At 38.2% G+C, this 20477-nt stretch overlaps 1 protein-coding gene across 12 annotated transcripts in view; it reads right to left on the bottom strand.

Annotated features, from left to right (window-relative positions):
* Positions 1–20477, bottom strand: part of CACNB2 (calcium voltage-gated channel auxiliary subunit beta 2) — a 249802-nt gene that overhangs the window by 38055 nt on the left and 191270 nt on the right. For all 12 annotated transcript variants that reach the window (XM_061352027.1, XM_061352010.1, XM_061352000.1 and 9 more), the window contains one exon: positions 2836–2958. In XM_061352027.1, the coding sequence (XP_061208011.1) occupies positions 2836–2958 (123 nt within the window). The remainder of the gene's footprint in view (positions 1–2835; positions 2959–20477) is intronic.

The following is a 20477-nucleotide window of genomic DNA, read 5'->3' on the forward strand; positions in this document are numbered from 1 at the left end:
TGGGATGCCTTTATGAGTAAGAATAACGATATTTAAAAGGGAGCTAATCTGGAATAGCAGTTTCTCAAAGCTGCATTAGACAGAAACATATTATGAAAACCATAACTTTTCCTAACAAAATGCTAACCAAAGATATGCATGTGTATTTAAAATATACTGCAGGATAATATAGCTGGAGGAAGACTATAGCAATTGAGCCAGTGGAGGTTGCTATTATATGGAACTGCTCTAGGGTATATATGAAGTCTGCAGAAGTATCATTAACTTTGTAAAAGGAATAGATAGATAACTAAAAACCACCACTAAATCAAAACATGAACAGCCACTACTTCCTTATGCTGCCCTACAGTACAGCAGGCTACTTTGCAATCACATTAATCTTCTGCAGTAGCAGATATCTCGGTAGCAAGGTGTCCAGCTCTCCAGATGAAGGCTGGGGTGAGCAATTCCCTGTAATCCACCTGTGCTTGGATTGCCATGCCTAAAGATGAATTAAAGGCAAAGCTGAATTATAGCCACGCACCAAGGCCTCAAAAGACTCAGGAGCAACTATGGTGCAGTGCTTGTTTCTACAAGCAGGAAGGAATCGCTTCATCTTTGTATGTATTGAGCTTTAATGAATGCAATCTGATAATGAAAATAATCACTGCAGTACTTTTCACCACTGCCCGTGTACATTCTGAACTGAGGTTTTTTTTGTTTGAGCCCTCTCAGCAGCACACTCCTCGTAGACAAGAACAGAACAACACTGATCCAGGCAAAGTTACTGGAAATTTCATTTCTAGCAACCGATTAGGTATAAAGGCTACATTTCATAGTCAAGTATGTTTTTTTGCTTTTCATCTGAAGAAATAATTAAACGTTGGAAATTTCAGTTCTCCCAGCATTAACTATAGGGAGCACGAAAAATACTGAACGAGCAGTATCTGGTGGGATATAGCCCTAGAAAGTGAATAGGGCACGGCCACAGGAGAAGGAGAGGGAGGATGCGGCTGTTCAGGGAAGAGCTGCTGCTTGGGGCACCCTCCTGAAGAGGTTCAACCTTCCCAGATGCAATGGCTGATGCCAAACACAGGACCAGAGAATCCAGCTCCAAGTGTAAATCCTTGTGGATCCCTTCCTACCTCTCCATCTGGCCTGGGTGCAGGATCTCTTCCGCAACCCAGTTCTGACCTAGCACTGCCAGACAGTCAACTTTCCTTAACTATTTAGAGAGAAAACCAGGTATTTTTAAAGGCAATTATCAGAGAGTGCCTGTTCTGTTACATCTGAAGCTGCAAGAATATTTGAATCTATTTTGCCATTCCTCGATGCTAGATGCAGTCACACACAATATAACAACTCAGCTGAGCTAAGCTTCCTTTCAAGGCATTTCTGAAGATCCAGAAAAGTTCAGGAAACCTTTTCTGCCTCATTTTCTCCAATGCATATTTACATGTGAGTTTAAGTTTTGCTGGGAGGAAAAAGCATAAATTATAACAGAAGATCTGCTAACACTATATTTCTGGTTCATATGGAAACAGGGAAAACACTTGATGTGAAGTCTGAGATTATGACCACATTTGAAATGCAGACAGAATAGATGACTAAACAAAATCATTTATCTAACCAAACTGTGCTATACTTTCCAGTGTTCCCAGTCTCACCAAAGCATGCTGATGGTTTTCTTTTGATAAGACTCTGTACCTGCTCATCTCTACTTCTGTCACAACAGAAAGAAATTTTTTTGCACTATCAGAAAACACATTTCGTTTACTATATACAATCTGAATCCAAATTAACCTTTTTTTTTTTTGGGTGTATTTAACATATATGGAAAAAGATTATAATTAGTCATCAGTATGAAGGCACTAAAGTCTATTTCTTGTGTTTCCTTAGCCTCTGTACACCTGTATTTCTACCTGTGTATTATGAATGTTCATTGCTTTAGCAAAGCACCTGCACTAGCAGATTCATTATGCATTATCGTAACTACTGAGGGATTTTTCGATAATCTAAAATAGGGCAAAGATGTAACTTCAAATGCATGGCTAGGTTGTTCTCATCCTTAAGTTCTTACTTCTGCTACAAATTTCTATTTCTGGATGGACTACTTTATGACAAAACACAATGGAATATGACCAGAACCTGTGAAAACCTGTAAAATGAGGAAATCATTAATAAGGGAGCAGGGGGCTGCTATGGAGGGCCTCTATGGGAAAGTTACTAATTTATTTGCTTTGCATTGTTTTTCCAGAAGCAGAGAATGCAAATGATTTCAGGTGTTTGAAACTAAAAATTGGAATTTTTCAAAGCCAAACTACAGAAGAAATCCGACGCAGCTTACAAAAAGTGCCTTTTTTGACAGCTGTTCTCATCACGAAACACCACATCAATTCTTCAGTATGTAACCATTAAAAACATACTGACTGTGCCAGGGAAGTAACAACAGTGAAAAAGAGACCTGAGGATTTTGGGGTTAACTGAGATTCAGTCATACAAATAAAAGACAACCAACCCTTACCTGCTGAATCGCAATGAACTCTCATAGTACTAGAATGGTAAAATCCTGACAAATTATATCACTGAATATGCAGATGTAGATTTCTAAAGCTCAAAATAAACTATTTTTACTAAAGAAGAAAAGCATTTGCTTTCCAAACTTCATTAATTTGATTGTAAGGATATTGTGCCATATCTCTCATAAAAATAATATTTCAAAGAATATCCAATTCCTTATTTTATAGCATTTGTATAGTGCAATGTGAAGTGTTATCTTAATGTTAAGAAATAGTAGCACTATTACTCAGATAGACCCTTAAAGGGATATTCACTTACTTATCTAGTTTTACTTACTTCTTTAACATGAAGAAAATCTTTAGCCTCAAATGAGATGGCCATGCCTGGGACTGGAACATCGTCATCGTGAGCTGCACTGTACCCCACATTTGTCCGAACTGCAAATGCAACTGGTTTTGTCTGCAAAACAAAGGATAAACGGCATGAAGATTTCCCTCACAAACACATACATATATGCAGATGTACACACAGACCATGATTTATGTAAGTTATCTTTTTTAAATCATAAAAATTACAGAGAATGCTCAAAAGCATCCATGTAGAACATCATGTTTACTTACCTCAGTTGTTTAATATCAACATGTTTGGTAGAATATGAGATCTTTTTCTAGCTACTAGCACTCTAGAGTAAGTTTGGAGTAAGTCAAACCAGTAATTAGAAATCATAAAGCAGTTGGCAATTCATGTATTATATGCAGCTTGCAGTTCTGCTGCCACAATTGCCTAGAGCTATGGAGGGGCACATCCCAGCCTCCAGACAGTCTTCAGGGAAATCACAAATTAGGAGAAGCAGTGCCAGCAGCTTCCAGTGACCCTTAAGCAGGTCATCTCACTGCAGAGCCATTCTGAGAGCGAAGTAATGTGCCCTCAGGTTGTCAGCTTGTTACCAAATACCAATGACATGGAAATTTACTAGCTCCCGTAATTCATATACCTATAGTGGTAGTTGACAGCAATGACTTACAGTATTTTCACAAGCTTTATTTTCAATCAGCAAGTGCAGGAAGAGTCAGCAACCCCCTGGTCCCACAACTGCTCTCCACCCTCCTACACAACTTCTCCTTCCAGGTTCCACTGATGCTGAAGCACCTTATGACAGTTAAGTGGTTAGTAAAAGCTGCTCAGCCTGGCCTATGGCTACAGAGGGTTTCCTTCTCAGAATGCAGTAGAACAGCCTTTATTCTGGTTTATTCTACACCAAACAACACCTTGAGCTAGCTTTCCTGACAGGGGATCCCTGGGACTCACTACCCCAGGCTAAACTTTTAGCCCACCCCAAAATCCTCCACACTGCTGTTATAACTTAGCCTGAAGTCCCTGTGCATTATGGCTTGTAAAATATTTTTAAAGACAGGAACTGAGTCTCAGGGGTGCTCACGAGGGACTGTGGAAGGCGTGACATAACTTAGCATCTTAAAATATACTAAAACTTCTACCAGACAACAATTATAGCTTTATTAGTTGGTATCCATCATCACTTCAGCATGGCTAAAAATACGGCATTTTGCTCAGATGACAAGCAAAAAAATGGTCTCATTTCCTATGTAAAGAACTGCTTCCATTTATTCTCAAAAAAGAGACTATGAAAAGTATCCCCTACTTCATGACAGCAAACCTGAACACCTGAAACCAAAAATCATGCTATATTTTTCTGATTACTAAAAATCCCTGCTTGCTCCATCCAGACTTACTTTGACAACCTGCATAGTGCTAGGGGACAAAAACCTGCCACTTTAAAATACATGATAAAATAATGAGGGAGATGAATAAATAATTGTAAAGACAGTATCATGCTACCTGGCCTAGAAAGGGCAGTTGGAAATAAAGGGAGAGTAAGTTCCCTGTTGCTTAATTTAGGTCTAATGTGCTGTAAAAGCCATGGGGTTTCAATAAAGCAGATTTTAAAACTCCTTAAATAGGCCTATATTTGAATGAATTACCACAGTCAAACAATTTACATCTCAGTGCACATTCTAGGAAGGCTTTTTAATTTAGGACGAGAAACAATGAGCTCTTCCATAAGAGTGGGGTTGAGAAAATATCTGTAGCCAAAAGTGAAACAGGCAGTTTCAACAGAAATAAATTCTGGGAGGGGATTGCAGAATGGGCTTCATGTTTATGTGGTATTCTGTACCTAAATACGTATTTGTACGAAGAGATGATCAGGAAATTATTGGAAAAGGACATTATCACGTCTGTTCTTTCTTCCAGAATGAGTGCAAAAATCTTAAGAAAGGTTGGGTAGAAGAAAGGGTGGGTAGAAGGGCTCTAACAACTGAAACTACTACCATTTTAACAGACACTTATTTAAACTGGAAAGCCTATGACACACAAAAAAATTAAATGCAACTGAATACAGTTACGGGTTGAAATCACACATCCCAAGAGTTCAACGTCTTTCTTGGTGTTCAGCCAGAATCGGAATATTGCAAATAGTTGATTGGTTTTCTTTTCAGGTCAGCTGAACAGAAATAGTATGTTAACAAAGAGGAGTGCTATGTGAAATGCACTAATAAAATAAATAGACAGTTTTTTTTAAAGTGTCTTTACTTTCAACAAGGAAAATCCTATTGCTATTGGAACATGCTGGAGATGTTACTCAATAGATATAGGTGGTATAAACAACGTGATTGTATTTGCACTGTGCAACAGAAAAAAGTTCAAATCAGGAATAGTATTAAAAAAAAACAACAACACAGATATACCTGGTAAGTGGATAAAATTCATCCATTAACAGGGAAAATACGTAGAAATATATGTATAACAAGGGAACTGGTTTAGATGAGTTCAGTAGACGTTCTTATTGACTACCATCCTATGTTAGAAAATGATAGACACTTCTTTTTTTTTTTTTAGAAATATGAAAAACAAAATAAAAAACCAATAGCTAGATGAACTCATTGTGTTGTTGGGTGTGTTTCTCATACCCAGAACTTCTCCAGTGTGCTGCAAAAGGAGTTGAGGCACCTAAGAGAAATTTCTGTACTCCAGTATGAAAGAAAGGCATGACCCTTACTAAGCCCGCGGTAAGTTAAGCTTGTCATTAGACAGACAAACTGTTAGAAGGGCATCAAGATATGCTTATGCATTCATGATTACATGTCTAAAACTGAGCATTTATGAAAACGGCCTTCCAAAAAATAAAGTCTGGTGATTCCTCCACAACAATTCAAAAGCCTTGTGGTCTGGTTATGTCCACTTCCTAGCAGCTCAAATTTGTATCTTACTGAACTCCTCTACTATGCTCTCAGTTGTTAGCAGCACTCAGCTACCCAACGCAAAAGACAGCAAACTATTACAGAATGCCACAAAGAAAAACCATAGTCACACAGGCACTGAATTCAGTGATATAATGTATCTTCCTTAAAAATAAAAGATAACAAATTTCTGGGTTTTACTGTTCATAAAAAATCCCACAGTTTTCCTGAATTTTAAAATTACAGACTAACAGAGTTGATGCATTCTATGTTATTACTCATTTCAATACTGAAAAATACAGATATGAATAAGCATTAAATTGTCAAATCTAAACAATACTTCATCATTAAGTAGTACAGCATGGAATAAATCATTCATTGTTATTAAGAATGATCTTTTTGTAAAGCATAGTAAACTGTCATTGTAGAAATGAATCTCAGAACAAGAATGGAAATATTAAGGAACAACCTTTGCCAAACACTGATAAGGGGGATAATATGCTTTCTTATCCATTCGCACATTTGCTATATCCTCTAGTGAATATAAAAAACTCTCAACAGAGTATTGTGACTTACTCCTAATAGTATCAGTGGATGAAAGAATTTAGGCTGACTAAAGACTCTAAAATCTCTGCTGAACTGCAACAGAGATCTTCAGCAAGTAAATGTCCTTGACATACTTCTAAGAAATGATCTAGAATTTCCTCGTAGAGGGCACAACTGACTACCCAGGAAGAAGAGAATAATGGAAACTACTCCAGAACTATCTTAACATGAAAGATAAGTGGTAGGTAAGAAAACCTCGTCATTTTCTGCAGTTGAAAAAAATTACTGTAAAACTCTGAGTGGAAAAAACAAAGTAGAACATTGATCTACAGGTATTCACAGAAATGATGTGTCCCATTTTAGATACTTGTCATACCGGTAGAAAGGGAGACTGAAGTACCATGGGATTAGACTACAATAATTCATCTAATTGAATATTTAAAACTAATTAATTTATAAAAGTTAAATGCTAAGCTTTTTTACATAAATAAATAATTCTGACGGTGTCAGAGAACTGTCAAATTAACTACTTTTTCTTTTCTTGAACTACACTGCCTTGAACTAAAAAGAAAACCAGCAAACCAACAATCCAGCTGTTATGTAATTAGGGTCTTATGTAATTTTTTTCTTTACATATGCATACGTATATTTTAAAATACATCTAGCATCTGCTTACATATCCTCCAGTTCTAAAATTAGACTAGGTCAAAACAGTTAAGTACTTTCTGTTCGCTCTCTAAATCTCGTGAAAATGTGATGTCAGTTTAGCATTCAGTTAATCCACATCCGGGACTATAAGGACAGATGTTCCCAGATGTTAAACAGTTTAACATTTCATCTCTCTCAAGAGGAACAATGTGGCCTGAAAAAGTTCAGTTATCTTCAGAATGAACGCTTCCACTTTGTTTTCCCTTTTTCTTCTGTAAAAAATACAACATTCAGCAGACCAAATATCCCCACACAGAGAACATTAACCAGACCATGGACACTACCACCATCTATACCACTAGAGCAGCAGAGAACACACACTGGAGTGGGGTTCCTCATGAAATGATTTCAGCTTCTGGTTTAAATTCAGATTATGAATCAATAAAACCTTATTCACCAATTGCTAAATCAACTCTGGCTGTACAGTTTTGGTAGTGGACACAAATTCAAACAGGAATAGGGAGACCTTACTTAATTTTCACTTTTTCCATCTGTTTCTCACTTCTTCCTTTTGGTTTATGAGTTATATTGACTTTATAAATCTTCGTGCCAACCTTTCTTACTAAGTTAATAGAATTTACAGTATTATTGTCCTCTGCTACTTATGTTCCTTCACCCTTGTTTTATCACTAACTTGTACTGAATGCATTACACCAACATTTGCACATTGTATCTGCCTCAGTCAATTTGTCAGTTGAAATGAGTTTGCACCTGCTTGGTTGAATTTGTATCCGAGAAATATTTCACCCAATAACAGAACAAGATAGTACAATCTGTTTTCTAGTAATGTACTTAAAACATGACAAAGCCCTTTTTTTCTTGTAACTTGTTTCAGATTTTTTATGCTGTGCCATAAACCCAGTGGGTGCAGCCCCTGGGGATCCCAGACAAGGAGGCAAATTTTCTGACACAGAATTTGCTCGCAGAACAGGTCATCTCCCTTATGGCCACTAATTTTGGGAATGTTGCTTGATAACTGAGGTATTTCTATTCCACATCCACTACCAGAATGCAGACAAACAGATTAGAGCATTCTCCAAAGCCTTTTCATTTACACCTGAAGTTTTCCTATCTGAAGCAATGACTCTAGGGCTAAAGAAACACAAGCAAGGCTCAAGGCTGCCTTTACTTTCTTCAGCAGTAGCTGATGAGGATCTATAGTCTCTGATCCATCTCATTTCTCTGTTACATCATTCCCACACTAGAAGTACACTGTATTTACACCAGTTCAAACAAAACTGAATGCTAATCTGACTGCATCTTTCATGAGGGCAATGCCAGCAAAGTCAAGAACTGACTCAGAAAATTACTTCAGTTACCATTTTGGCAAGTTGCTTGTCAAAGTCAGCATCTGTGGTGAAGTCTGGAAAATTTGTCTCAAAGCACATCTCCTTCCTTACCACTTCTACATAGACGCTACACATCCTTCATCACAGCCACTTTTTACAGATGCCTATAACCTTGCTCTGAAAGCAAGGAATCATTTTTCTCCAGAGTAATGAATATAATGGGTCTCTCTTGAAACACTACCAGGTTCACACTCCTGAAAATTTAAAACACCATACAGGGCTTTTTTTTCAGCTTAAGAAAGATGATACTGCTGCTGAACTTTTCATTAGTGGTCTTGGTAGGGAGTAAATATGTCAGACAATGACCTACATTTGGCACTATTTCCACAGAGTAGCCCTGTACGTAATGAAACAGGGCTATAAGCAATATTAATACCTCACATAGGACAAAGACCAATAGCAATGTGATGGCCTGATAACTGCTGTCTTAAAATACATCACTTTATTTTGCTCTGCTGTTGAGACTGAGAGTCAAATATACAAGGCAAAAGCAGTTTAAAACCTGGATGTTTTACAGAAACAAGTGATTTTCATTATTATTTTACAGAACTTTAAAATTATATGAAACATATGCTGTCACAAAAACAGGTCAAGAATGCAAAAATAAACAAAAATACTAAAAGAACTTTGCTATTTTTTAGTCTGTACACTAATCTATACATCTGTTACACAAGAAACAAAAATTAAATCCACATGAGTACACAAGCAATTCACGTCCTAAATGCTGATTATTGCTGGAGCCTCATTACAGATAAGTAATTGACCAATATCTAGCAATAGCATCTGCCCAGACAATTCATGGATGTCCAATAGAAAACTAGAGTATACCTCCTGTCGCTAAAAGTAGAAATCAATACTATGACTTTACAGCAAAGATTAGGCCTTCTTTTATTGGTGTGGGTGTACGTATCAAACAAATCTGGTAGCAACACAGAAGCACAGAAGAACTGAGGTTGAAAAGGGCCTTTGGTATCACCTAGTCTAATCCCTGACCAAAGCAGGTCTGGTTACATCAGGCTGCTTAAGGCTGTGTCCATGCATGTCTTGAGCGCCTCCAAGGACAGACACCACAACCTCTCCGTGCGTCCTGCTCCAGTATTTGACCCCTCACATGGTAAAAAAACGTACAGGAACTATAGCTCACTCATACATCTAAGAGTGAGTGGCCTTATCTATAATGGACAACAAATACTCAATATTATACTGCAGTATAGGAAAATCAAGTATTATTACAAGTAGAAATTGCCAATTTCCAATTTTAACTTTAAGTGGTCTAAAAAGAGGGTTTTTTCTTAACCACTAGGTCAAGGGCCTTGTGTGTGTGTGTGTGTGTGTGTGATATACTATTATTTCTGATTAAGACTGCAGTTGTATTACTTTCCTACAGCAGACAGCACTGCCCTCGTAACCATCTAATGCCTGAGGCTCTTCTTGCATTAGTACCTCCCTGTGCAAGGTGCTATACTCAGCACTTCCAACAACTGAAGGAGCTGAAACAAAAAAGTATAGTGGGAGAACAAAACACAATAAACTTGCAGTTACTAATTAGCAGCCTGAGCACAACAGTGGTATAATGAAATTTAAACTCTTCTGAATTATTTAAGGCTATCAAAAGAAAGCATGGATCTCTCCTGAGGGATCTGGGAGAGAAGTGGTCAGCCAGAACAAGTAGTCCTGGAGCCGTCATTACTGACTCAGGCACTGAGAAATTATTTGATCTGAGTACATTTTAACATCTATTTCCAAAACTGAGGCAATGTGAACTATGCCCAGCCATACCTTACCAGAGGCTGGCTAACCAAATTCTTGCCAAGGAAACATTGCAACCGCTGCTCTGCAGGGCCTGACACTAACATGCACCCTCCTGCAAGAGTTGCCAGCAAGGAGACATACCCATCACAAAAGGCACCACTGTGATAAGCCTTCCTTTTGGACTCTAAGCAGGTTGCAAGTGTTGCTGCATGTACACACAGCTATTAAAGCTTAAGCATGATTTTCCTTAGGACTGAGACCCATTTGAGATGAAATATGCGAGGAAATCCTTTCAGTTCCTTGGTATACCTGATAGAGCAATGTCTGCTCTCAGTGGTAAAGAAGGAAATCTAACACATCCAGCTGGTACAAAAGAGAGTCTGCCAGATCCATTTTTCTTACACAACAGGTAGGTTTAAGAGAATTTTTTTTTTATCCTCTTGAGATACTTTTGTTACTATTTTAGCTCATCTTCACACACAGCTTGAAAGTTATTTTTCCTGCTTCCTTTTACGAAATCATATCTGAATAGAGAATCACCAATGTCGGTTTACATTCAGCTCAGGAGGCAGCAAAGACTGAAATAGCTTTAGTGACGCACAACTGAGCTTTCTCATATGAGTGGGGTCCTTTTTTTATTAGAACATAATGCCAAAACTCATCGGTGGCTGTGTGTTGTTTGCATGCGAGTGTGCCAGGAAGGTGGCTCTTCAGTGCCACCCACTTGGGGAGTTAATGGAAACAACTGGAAGCAGGCACAGCTGAAGAAGTCTGTTTGTGCTTATGGAAAACATGCTTATTCTGGCAGCAAAAGCCAGTAGATGAAAACTGTCGTTTGCAACAAAAATATTGTGTTGGGATTTCAAATTCTTTTTTTCAATGTCAGAGTGAGGACATTTTATGCTTATGAGACATTTTAAGCTTATGAGACAGCATTTTAGAAGATCTTAGCTTTTTGGCTAAATTGTGGTTCACATAGATAAAAGATCTGCAGTAACATTTTCAGGCTGTTCACAAACAAATATTATCCAGGAAAAGCATAAAAGCATGTTATGACACAGTAAGCTACAGTAAACACTAAATAAATCAGCAATTCAATGGTTGGCTAAGAATGTAAATACTATTAACAAAAGCTCCTGAAAAAAGCAATATAATTGAAAATGTTTCTTAATTCATTATTATGCATGCAAGTTTTATTGCTAGTTCCAACATCTAAATGATTTTGCATTTCATAATTTTCAATTGGATCAGAAAGTCTCTATGACTGCTAGAGCCAAAGGCTAATGTTGTTAAAATGTTTTGCTTTTACATAAGTTAAGCATGTTTTTTTTAAGAAACTGTGAAGAAGAATTCTTCCTATATCAGAAACATACACTACGTAGCTAGAGTTGTCTATTTCCAGGAGTTATATGAATACACGTTCCAAGGACGGTATTTTAGAGTTTGAAAAGTCAAATGTTATATTAGCTCTTAACTAATATGCTGAACAAGACCTGAGAATTTATGTCAGCATATGGCAAACTCTACAGCTGACTCAATGTCCCTTTCACACAATTACATTTTATGGCCATAGCTTATGTAGTAATCATAGAATGATAGAATGAATCATAGAATGGTTTAGGTTGGAAGGGACCTTAAAGATCATTTAGTTCCATCCACCCTTCCATAAGCAGGGGCAACTTCCACTATACCTTATCCATTAGACATGCTTATCCATTAGACTACTTTTTAACTGAGTAACTATTGTTTCTGTAAGTATTTCACTATCTGAGATAATTCTCATACGCAAATTCAAATGAAATCTCTTCTGAAAATCTCCCTGACAGCCTAGATACAGATTATGGAAACTGTAACATGCAGCATACACATTTAAACTGTGCTGGAAGAGCATTTATTAAAGTTGAATGCTAAAATCCCAGGCTCTGGGAAAATGAAGATGGCGGTACCTTTAACTTAGGGGAATGGTATTGGTATTTTTAACTTAGCCCTCACTGTGTACACTACTATGGTACCGTCATTAACTTCACAATCATATATCCTCCTCACCTCAGTACTGTACCTTACTTACATTCAGGAAGGCCCCCCCTTGTGACAGACTGTCCTGGGTTTAAAATACAACACAGATCAAGAATGTTTGAAATACAGGGAGCGCTCTACAGACTCTTATACCCCTGATGGATTAACTTCTGCCATCAAAAAGTGAGGCTCACCAAGTTCAACTGAGAATGGCAAGCAGTCTCTTAAGGGACGAGTTATCTCTTAAGATGGCATGAATCACCTTTGCCTCTCTCTGTCCCTGAAGCAGGGAACTAAAGCACCAAGCCCTTGCTATTCAGGCATGCCAAATCCTACCCACTGCTCAATGTTATGGTCAGAAGGTTTCTTAAATCTGTCACTCAACGTTGTTATAAACTTTTGTTCTCAATCTGTGACTTAGTGGTCCAGCTGCAACACTGCAAGGTGAAATCAAAGCTCACGCAGCATTCATGCAGCTTCTACACAAGGCCCCACAAAAAACAAGAAATCACTAGAGAACTGGATACATCTATCTTCTTAATATGCAGCAAATACAACAATGGGCCACTACAGAAAAGAGAACCAGAAAGGATAAACAACATAATCAGCAACTGCTTGTTAAATATAATGTCTATACAGTAAAGACTATAGCATTATGTAACTGCACAGGAAAGTTAAGCTAGCACAAACCACTTTACAGCTTTCATTTTCTAGCTTTACAGTACCCAATATTGTGTACTTAGTTTATTTATTTTTAAATTTGTGTGTGTATGTGCAATTTTCTGCTTTTAAATAAAACAAACAAAAAAGTGATCCCTTAAGTAATACATTTCTAGTGCCATGCTGACCTTTTCATACACCATCAGTACGACTGAAACCTTTACATCCACTGCCAAAAACTCCTTGCAACTTCAATCACAGAATTAACGAACTGCAAACGGTTTAATATTCTGTAAGACGAATAGCACTAGAGCTGAGGCACGCTTTGGCTGTGCTCTCAAATATTTGCTGAAAGCAGAACAACTGTGAGACTTGGGAACTATAGCTATTTTATAGAATCATAGAATAGGTAGGCTTGGAAAGCACCTTAAGATCATCTAGTTCCAACCCCCCTGCCAAGGGCAGGGACACCTTGAAGTAAACCATGTCACCCAAGGCTTTGTCCATTAAACTAATAATTTAATTTTGTTTGAATTAAAGCTGATCAGAAATGTAGTTTATCTGAATTTTATCCTTTACCTTCTTTTTTTTTTTTTAACGAAGTCTATCTAGAGCTGATATGAAGCATATAAAACATCAGGATAGATACCTTAATTTTGGCAGAATGACCCCCCCCAAAAAAAAAAAAGAAAGGAGAAATTCTATGTCACTAAACTTCATCTATTATAATTCCCCTGTATCTATTGAAATCCTCTTTTTGCCCTTCAGGCTAAAATGGCCATCTTGAGTCCTCATCCTGACCATTACTGTGGCCATTTCCATCTGGGAGAGCAGTAAGTGCTTAATCCTTATTCTTCTCTTTCCATAGGAATGGTCCTGTGAGGCTTAGCACCAGCCGAGCTGCTCTTGCAGCTCTCCTGCCCTGTAAGAGGAACAGTCATGGCCTTGCTCACATGCTCTGGACTTCCCTTTTTACCAAAAAAATCCTCCAAAAATTCAGAATTAAATTAGAACAGTGCTAGGTCTTCTCTGACATAAGCCAGGAATCAGACAGAATTATGCAGGGGAGAAGCCAACATAAGAGTGGTTAAAAGCCAGGCTTTGGTACATTCTTTGTCTGAGCCATGCCAAGAGCATCACATAATCAAGGCCTAAAGATTCATAAGAGTTTTCATCCCATTCCTGTTCAAAAACACTCACTCACAGTAACATGCTAGAAATGAAATTACTTCTCTTTAATACTTCATAATATTCAATATTTACTTTTCCTTAAGACATCTCATTTGGATTCCTTGCTCAGAGCCCAAGATAAAACAGGTTTCCTGGTGGGTGTATGAGATGCAAGAGTGAAGTGCTATGATAATGATATCCTTACGGAATATATTATACAGCTGGTGCACAGCTAGTCATCTAGCCAGCAGATGAAACAGTAGCTGGCAATAATCTTATTATAGCCATAGAACTGCTAAGGTTTAGTTCCAGGTTGGATGCAGCAATACGTATTACAAAAGCATGAAACAAAATCGCACAGCACTGTAACAATTTCATCTTTGTAAGAAAAAGAGATATGGTATCAAAATGCAAAGCAGCAGAAGGAATTCTAATTTGGGTTTCTAGACAGTTTTAATTTACTTTACTTTCTTTGGCTCAGTGGACTGAATTTTCCATAGGTATGCAGGGACATAAAAGCAAGTAGAGCAGCCCATTCTCAGTCTTATCACAGAATCAACCTGAGCAAGATAGACACAATTTATATAATATGGCTTATACCCTCATATGATACAGCTGTCTATCTACACACAGTTGTTTTATCCACAGACAACAGGTATTGCACCAACTAGCATCTTATTCATAAGCAGCTGTCATTTACATGTTCAACATTAAACAGGACTTTACATGATTTCACCTGTTGCTGCATCAGGTTCTCCTGGGAAGCATCCGCCACTGAGCTGAGAATCAGCCCTTCCCTTCTCCACCCCCAGACTGTGTTGCCCTTTATTTTGTAAGGTTTAGCTTATATTAGAGAAACCCCAAATTTAATTTCTTTCTCACTGCCACATACTGTAGAGGGGAGAAGACTCAGAGGAGGACAGGGATGCTCATCAGGAAACCCCACATGTAAAGTCCAGGGCTATACTCCAAGGAGATCTGCAGTTCCTTTTGAATTGCTGGTAGTCAACCAGAAGGTTGTAAATAGCCATTATGGCATGACTCACGTGCACAAAGTGATACTGGGAATACAGGAAAACAGATGGCACAATTCTGCACTTTATTTATTTTTTCAATTTAAATGAATTTTATGAATAGGCATATTCTATTTCCATATTTACTTAAGGAAATTAAGAGACTAGAGTGAAGCCTAAAAGTAGAATATTAAGTGGCAATGCTGTTAAAATATTCTATTTTTGTTAATAAAACATGTTTACAAGAGATGGAGAGTGGAGAGACAAAACAAAATTGGTAGATATTCTTTAAGTAATATATTTCATCTAGCTGTACATTTGTATTCCGTCCCAAAGCAATACCCTTCTTTGGTAACTTTTCAAATTGGTTGACTTATATTAAATTCAAGATATCTAGTACTTGTCAGACACTGGAAGACAAAAGCATGTTTTACTGGTCTTCATCTAAAATGAATCAGTTTCTGCACCATGGAATAAAACCTACTTTAAATTAATAAATATGAACACAATATTAAATTTAGGCAGCTTTGTAATTTCTGTATCACCTTAATGAAACATAAGCTTAAGCTTTAAAACATAAATTGCAAAATAAAACTTATTTAATATAGTGCATGATATCATGGTGGGTTTCACATGTGGTTTCACATGAAACAATACAGATTGTGTACCTTACCAATCAGCATCCTTTCATTTGTTTAAACCAGAAGACAACTAACTCATCTTTTACATACCAGTAAACAATTTAGACAAATATTTATTTTACTGTCACTTTGTGTTCTCACCAATATGGTAACTGAAAGGAACTGGAAGTCCAGTGCATAATAAAAATCATGTCTTAATTAATAAAACAGAGTTGTGTGAAAATCTTCATAACTAGAATTTACATGAAGGATATTGCATTTTCTGGAAAAGCAAAGAAAGATGCTGCCTAGCATAATACTTATGTAGAACTTCTCTAAGGTTTAGAATGAATTGTGAGATAGACCACTGACAGTCTCTGATTTCAGGAAAATAAATAAAATTAAGGAAAAAAAACCTGAACTAGGAAAATAGAAACAGAAGAGACATGTTATGAGCAGTCAAACCTGGAGAAGATGACAAGGGCTTTATTTGAATAATTACTAATCATATAAAGATAGATCATTGTCATAATGACATCTTTAAACTATGTAGACATTTACTGAGAATAGAGAATAGGCAAGCAGGGTAAGAGTAATGCCTTTGAATGTGCTGGAAACCACAGGTGGGGAAAATAAAATAAAAGGAGCTCTCCTAGATTTGCTTCTAACCCATTGGTAAAAACAGTTTAAGAACACAAAAGTGGAAAGAAACAAGTTCTCATGAAAAGGAAAAACCCATCAAGAGAATGAATGCAACAGTTTCCAGGAAAGCAGGTTTTAATACACTTTCAGTGTATTCTCAAGTATAACTGCATCCCATGGGAAACAGTTCTCAAGGAAAAAATTAGTTCAGGAAAGTGACAGGTCCTCAGTGAAATAATATTAAGGGCACAATCACAAACTAACCTATATGAAAAAATGTTAACAAGTACATAATCTGAAACTTAGGAAAGAATAGTAAAGGGTAAATTAATATGAATACAACAGAACCAATAAATAGGGGAAAAGGGCTATAAAATTACATAAAATTAGTTAGCAATATTTAAAGTATTTTTCCTCCTGCTTTTAATGTGCATTAATATTTAAAAGTAAATAAGTGGTTTGGACAGGAACAGTAACGATGATTAGAAGTGTAGTTAACAGCAGGAAGAACATAGAAACATTACTGATTTTCTAAGTGTCAGGAGTTTAAGAATACATCACACAAAAACCTATTAAGGAAATACTTAGGTACAACTCATCCTGAGTTGATGTAGAAGAACGGGCTTCTCGGGAATGCTTTGAAATCCCTTTAAGTCTTAATTTTATTTTACTGTGTGAGCTTTTTCACATTTACATAAGTTTATTTTAAAAACCAAAATATCTCAATGCAATTAAACTCATTTAATTTTAGACTTTATCTCCAGTCTTTGCCAGCTCTTATGTCAAAAGTGTTATTATTTAACAATACTTAAATTTAAAAAATAAGAAGAAAAGAACAAGAAAACAGCCCATATAAATAACAACAAAACCCCCAGAAAGATACCATCACCCACCAGGAAATGGACTGCAGAACCTAACACAAAACACTGAAATTCTCTCTCTGTTTCACTACTCGCGCTAGCTTGGTTAAACTCAGACTGGACTTCATGGAGTCACCGCACAGCTAACCTCTCTCTCACACCTCATACTAGATTTTTTCTGTGAACAGAGATAGTTCTAGTGAATTATTTTTTACCTACTTTTTGTCCCTAGAGCAAAAAGAGAGGCTCTATAGACATACAGATTGCTTTAGTTAATTATCCTTTTCTGGTACTCTATGAACTTCTCATGTGTTTATTAATGTGACATCGAAGTGCTATATATTAAAATTCATAAAAGCATTCATATGCAGCTCACAATGGAAATATGCAGGCAGGGAGAGAAGCATAAAAAAAGATTAGACCCAGAGTGACAGAAGGAAAGATTTTTTTTCTTGGATCCTGGAAGAGGCAAGGTGGGATTTATTTCAATCAAAACAGTTACTAAGTTGCTGGGCAGAAAACCAGCCTTAAGGAAAAGACCAACCCTACTGGGGGCAAAAGTCACCTTTCTCATTTTGAGTTTTCTCAAATTCATGAGGTTTGCTGTGCTACTTTTAAGTAGCTTAGGGAGTTCCGAGTAGACTTCAGGCTCAGATTTCAGCAAGAATTTGTTTGTTTTATTTGTCACTCTGGTAAGAGGGACAAGACAGCACCACGGCAAAGGAACTGAGCCACCAGAAAGGGGAGGCAGGCCTTTGCGTGCAAGCAGACTGCTCCTACAAGAAGAGCTGAACGAGTCCTACTTGCTGGAACTGCTGCTCAGTTGAGACAGGGTGTGAACTGCAGAGGGTGCAGCTGTAGAATACAGACCGAGGAGAGATGAAGGAGCTGCAAACCAGGTATCGCCAAGTAGTGAATGCGGTACGTTATCTTCTGGGGAGAAGTAAGACAGCACACAGGCCAAACACCCAGATATTCACCACTTCTAGACAACCCGTACCATGAGATGCTACAAATTACTGACAGAGATGTAACTTCTAGGAAGCATAGCAGCTGGGAGAGAAGTTACGAAGAAAAAACAGATCCCATGCAAGGCTTCTAGATGCCCCCAGTAGCACTAACCTGTTCCCCAGTTAGAAAAAGGTATTTACTGTTAACACGTTTCCTTAATATATGCAAGTTTTGACCACTGAATGAAACTGAACAGAGATAGTGATGTGCTGCCTCTATAGTCAAACAAAAGGCTCTAGATGCATTTAAACATTTCTCCAGAGGACACAGTTCACACCAGTACAGTTTACACCAGAGAGTACTGCGGCCAGCATTGTAATAGCCCAAGAGTACTACAGACTAAGCTTTGGGCACATAAAAGTACAAAGAGGTAACTTGGAGAACTAGTTACAGCTTATGGAAGCATCTGGGAAAACAGCAAAAAACAGAAGGGAAGAAAACATAGAAATACTTGGGCATCTTTTGCAGTTGAAGAAGTAGAACATTAACCTTCAGCACTAAGTTTGATTGCAGATAAAGGACAGCACTTTGTATTGCTGAGAGGCTGCCATGCAGGCTGACAGGTGTGGGAAAGATGGATACATGCCTTGGTGGGAAGCACAGACCAAGATACCAGCCCCATGAGGAAAAAGGTTAGATTAACACTGGAGACAGTCCCCCTGATCCCACAGCATGAGATATGCAGGGCGCAGCCTCCAGAGAGAAAATATGTAGGGGGTTAGTCAGCAACTTCCTGAGAAATGGAAGTGTGGAAAAGCGGCCCATAAAGCCCATCTTGATCCCTAATAGTAAAGGGCCTGCCTCTGTAGGGAAGAGAAACAGATGTAGCTGACCACAACTGTGGCACGTGTATCTGTGAGCAGAAAGGTTACAAAAAGAGAGAAACAAAGTGGGAAGTATAGCAGGAGATGGAAGCTCAGAGGAGCCAGAAAAATAGCCAAATATCATGCACTGCTGAACCCAAAGGATGTTACCAAGAAGTTAAGGTTAGTATTCAGCCCTGTCCCCAGAGTCAACCCACAAAACCTAAGGCACAGAGAGAAAAGCATCAGGTGTCTGCTATTCCCAGGCTGGTTCCAATCCTAAAGCCACCAGACACTGCAGTAATTTCAACACCCGCACTTCCAAGAAATGGGTAGGGAAAGTGACAAGAGATGTGAACAAGGTGGCACTCCGGAGGGCATTTTGTTCCAGGATAGTCTGCTGCAGGGATGGTAACACAGGAGGGTCAGGTAACCATGCCTGGGCCTCCATAGGGCCGGCAGAGAAGTGTTAGAACTTGCTGATCCAAAGCTTTTTACACCCACCAGAAACATGACATTTAAAACACTCTGACAACTGATAAACTGTCATAGAGGAAAAATAAATAAATAAAAAGGCAAATAAGAGAGAAAGAGTGAGTCAGCTTACGCTGTGAAAGAGTGTGTTGGGAGAGAAATTTATGGGATGCTGTTCTGTCACTTGTCTTCAGGCATCAGCTGACCGAGCTCACTGGGCTACTGGAAGCAGCCCCAGCACGAGAGCTAGTACACCCTGCACTAGAGCACTGCTCATGGAGAAAATTAGCAGGAGTAGTGGTAGGTCTGGTCTTTAGCTTTAGCTCTGACGTGATTACTACAGAGCTCTCCTCAACTGGCAAAAGCACGGCAGCCAGCAGAGTAAGGACTAATGAGTCTAATGCTCAAAAGCTATTTTAAAATCCATCCGCCTCTTCCTTTTCCCTCTGTACTTCCCCCATCACCTTAAACCGTTGTGCCGAACACTAAAGTAAGGTCATAAGCATATTCAAAGTGCAATACTGCTCCCTGTCTCCCTGCTCTGTGTAGACTGGTGGACCTTCTTGCTAAAATGTGCATGTGTTAAACCCAGGGGTCACAGAGAGGAAGGAAAATCTGGCAAGTGTAACTTTAGTAATCTTTTAATCTTAAAGAATTAGTGTCACCATGAAATGCAGCTACCGAAGCAGCTGAGGCGTTTTGATTGACAGGTGCTTGGCCTCAGTTAGACATCCCTGTCATGGCCACATCCTCCCCAACCACAGCACTGCAGCCAGGCAGGTATGAAACAACTGAATCCTTGGGTGGCAGGACCAGCCCTGGCTACACTCCCAGGGTCAGAAGCAGATGCTGGACAGGCAGCAAGTCTGCCACCCTATGTGCTGATTTGGGATCTTTCTTTCTATAACACTAATAAAAAAATAAATTTCCAGTATAAACCCTGTCTTTACCAGCTCTTTGCACTTTTGCGACTGGAGGTACAAAACAAACACCATGTAACTTTTCTCATCAGTTACGACTGTAAAGTGATTCTCATTTTACGTAATAAGTCAAAGGCAAAGGTCGGAAGCAACAATTATACTCCCCCTTTTTTACAG

This window comes from Neopsephotus bourkii, unplaced genomic scaffold, assembly GCF_033783945.1.
Source record: "Neopsephotus bourkii isolate Nb327-2 ecotype Australia unplaced genomic scaffold, CSIRO-AGI_Nbou_v1 NB_53, whole genome shotgun sequence".
Taxonomy (NCBI): Eukaryota; Metazoa; Chordata; class Aves; order Psittaciformes; family Psittacidae; genus Neopsephotus; species Neopsephotus bourkii.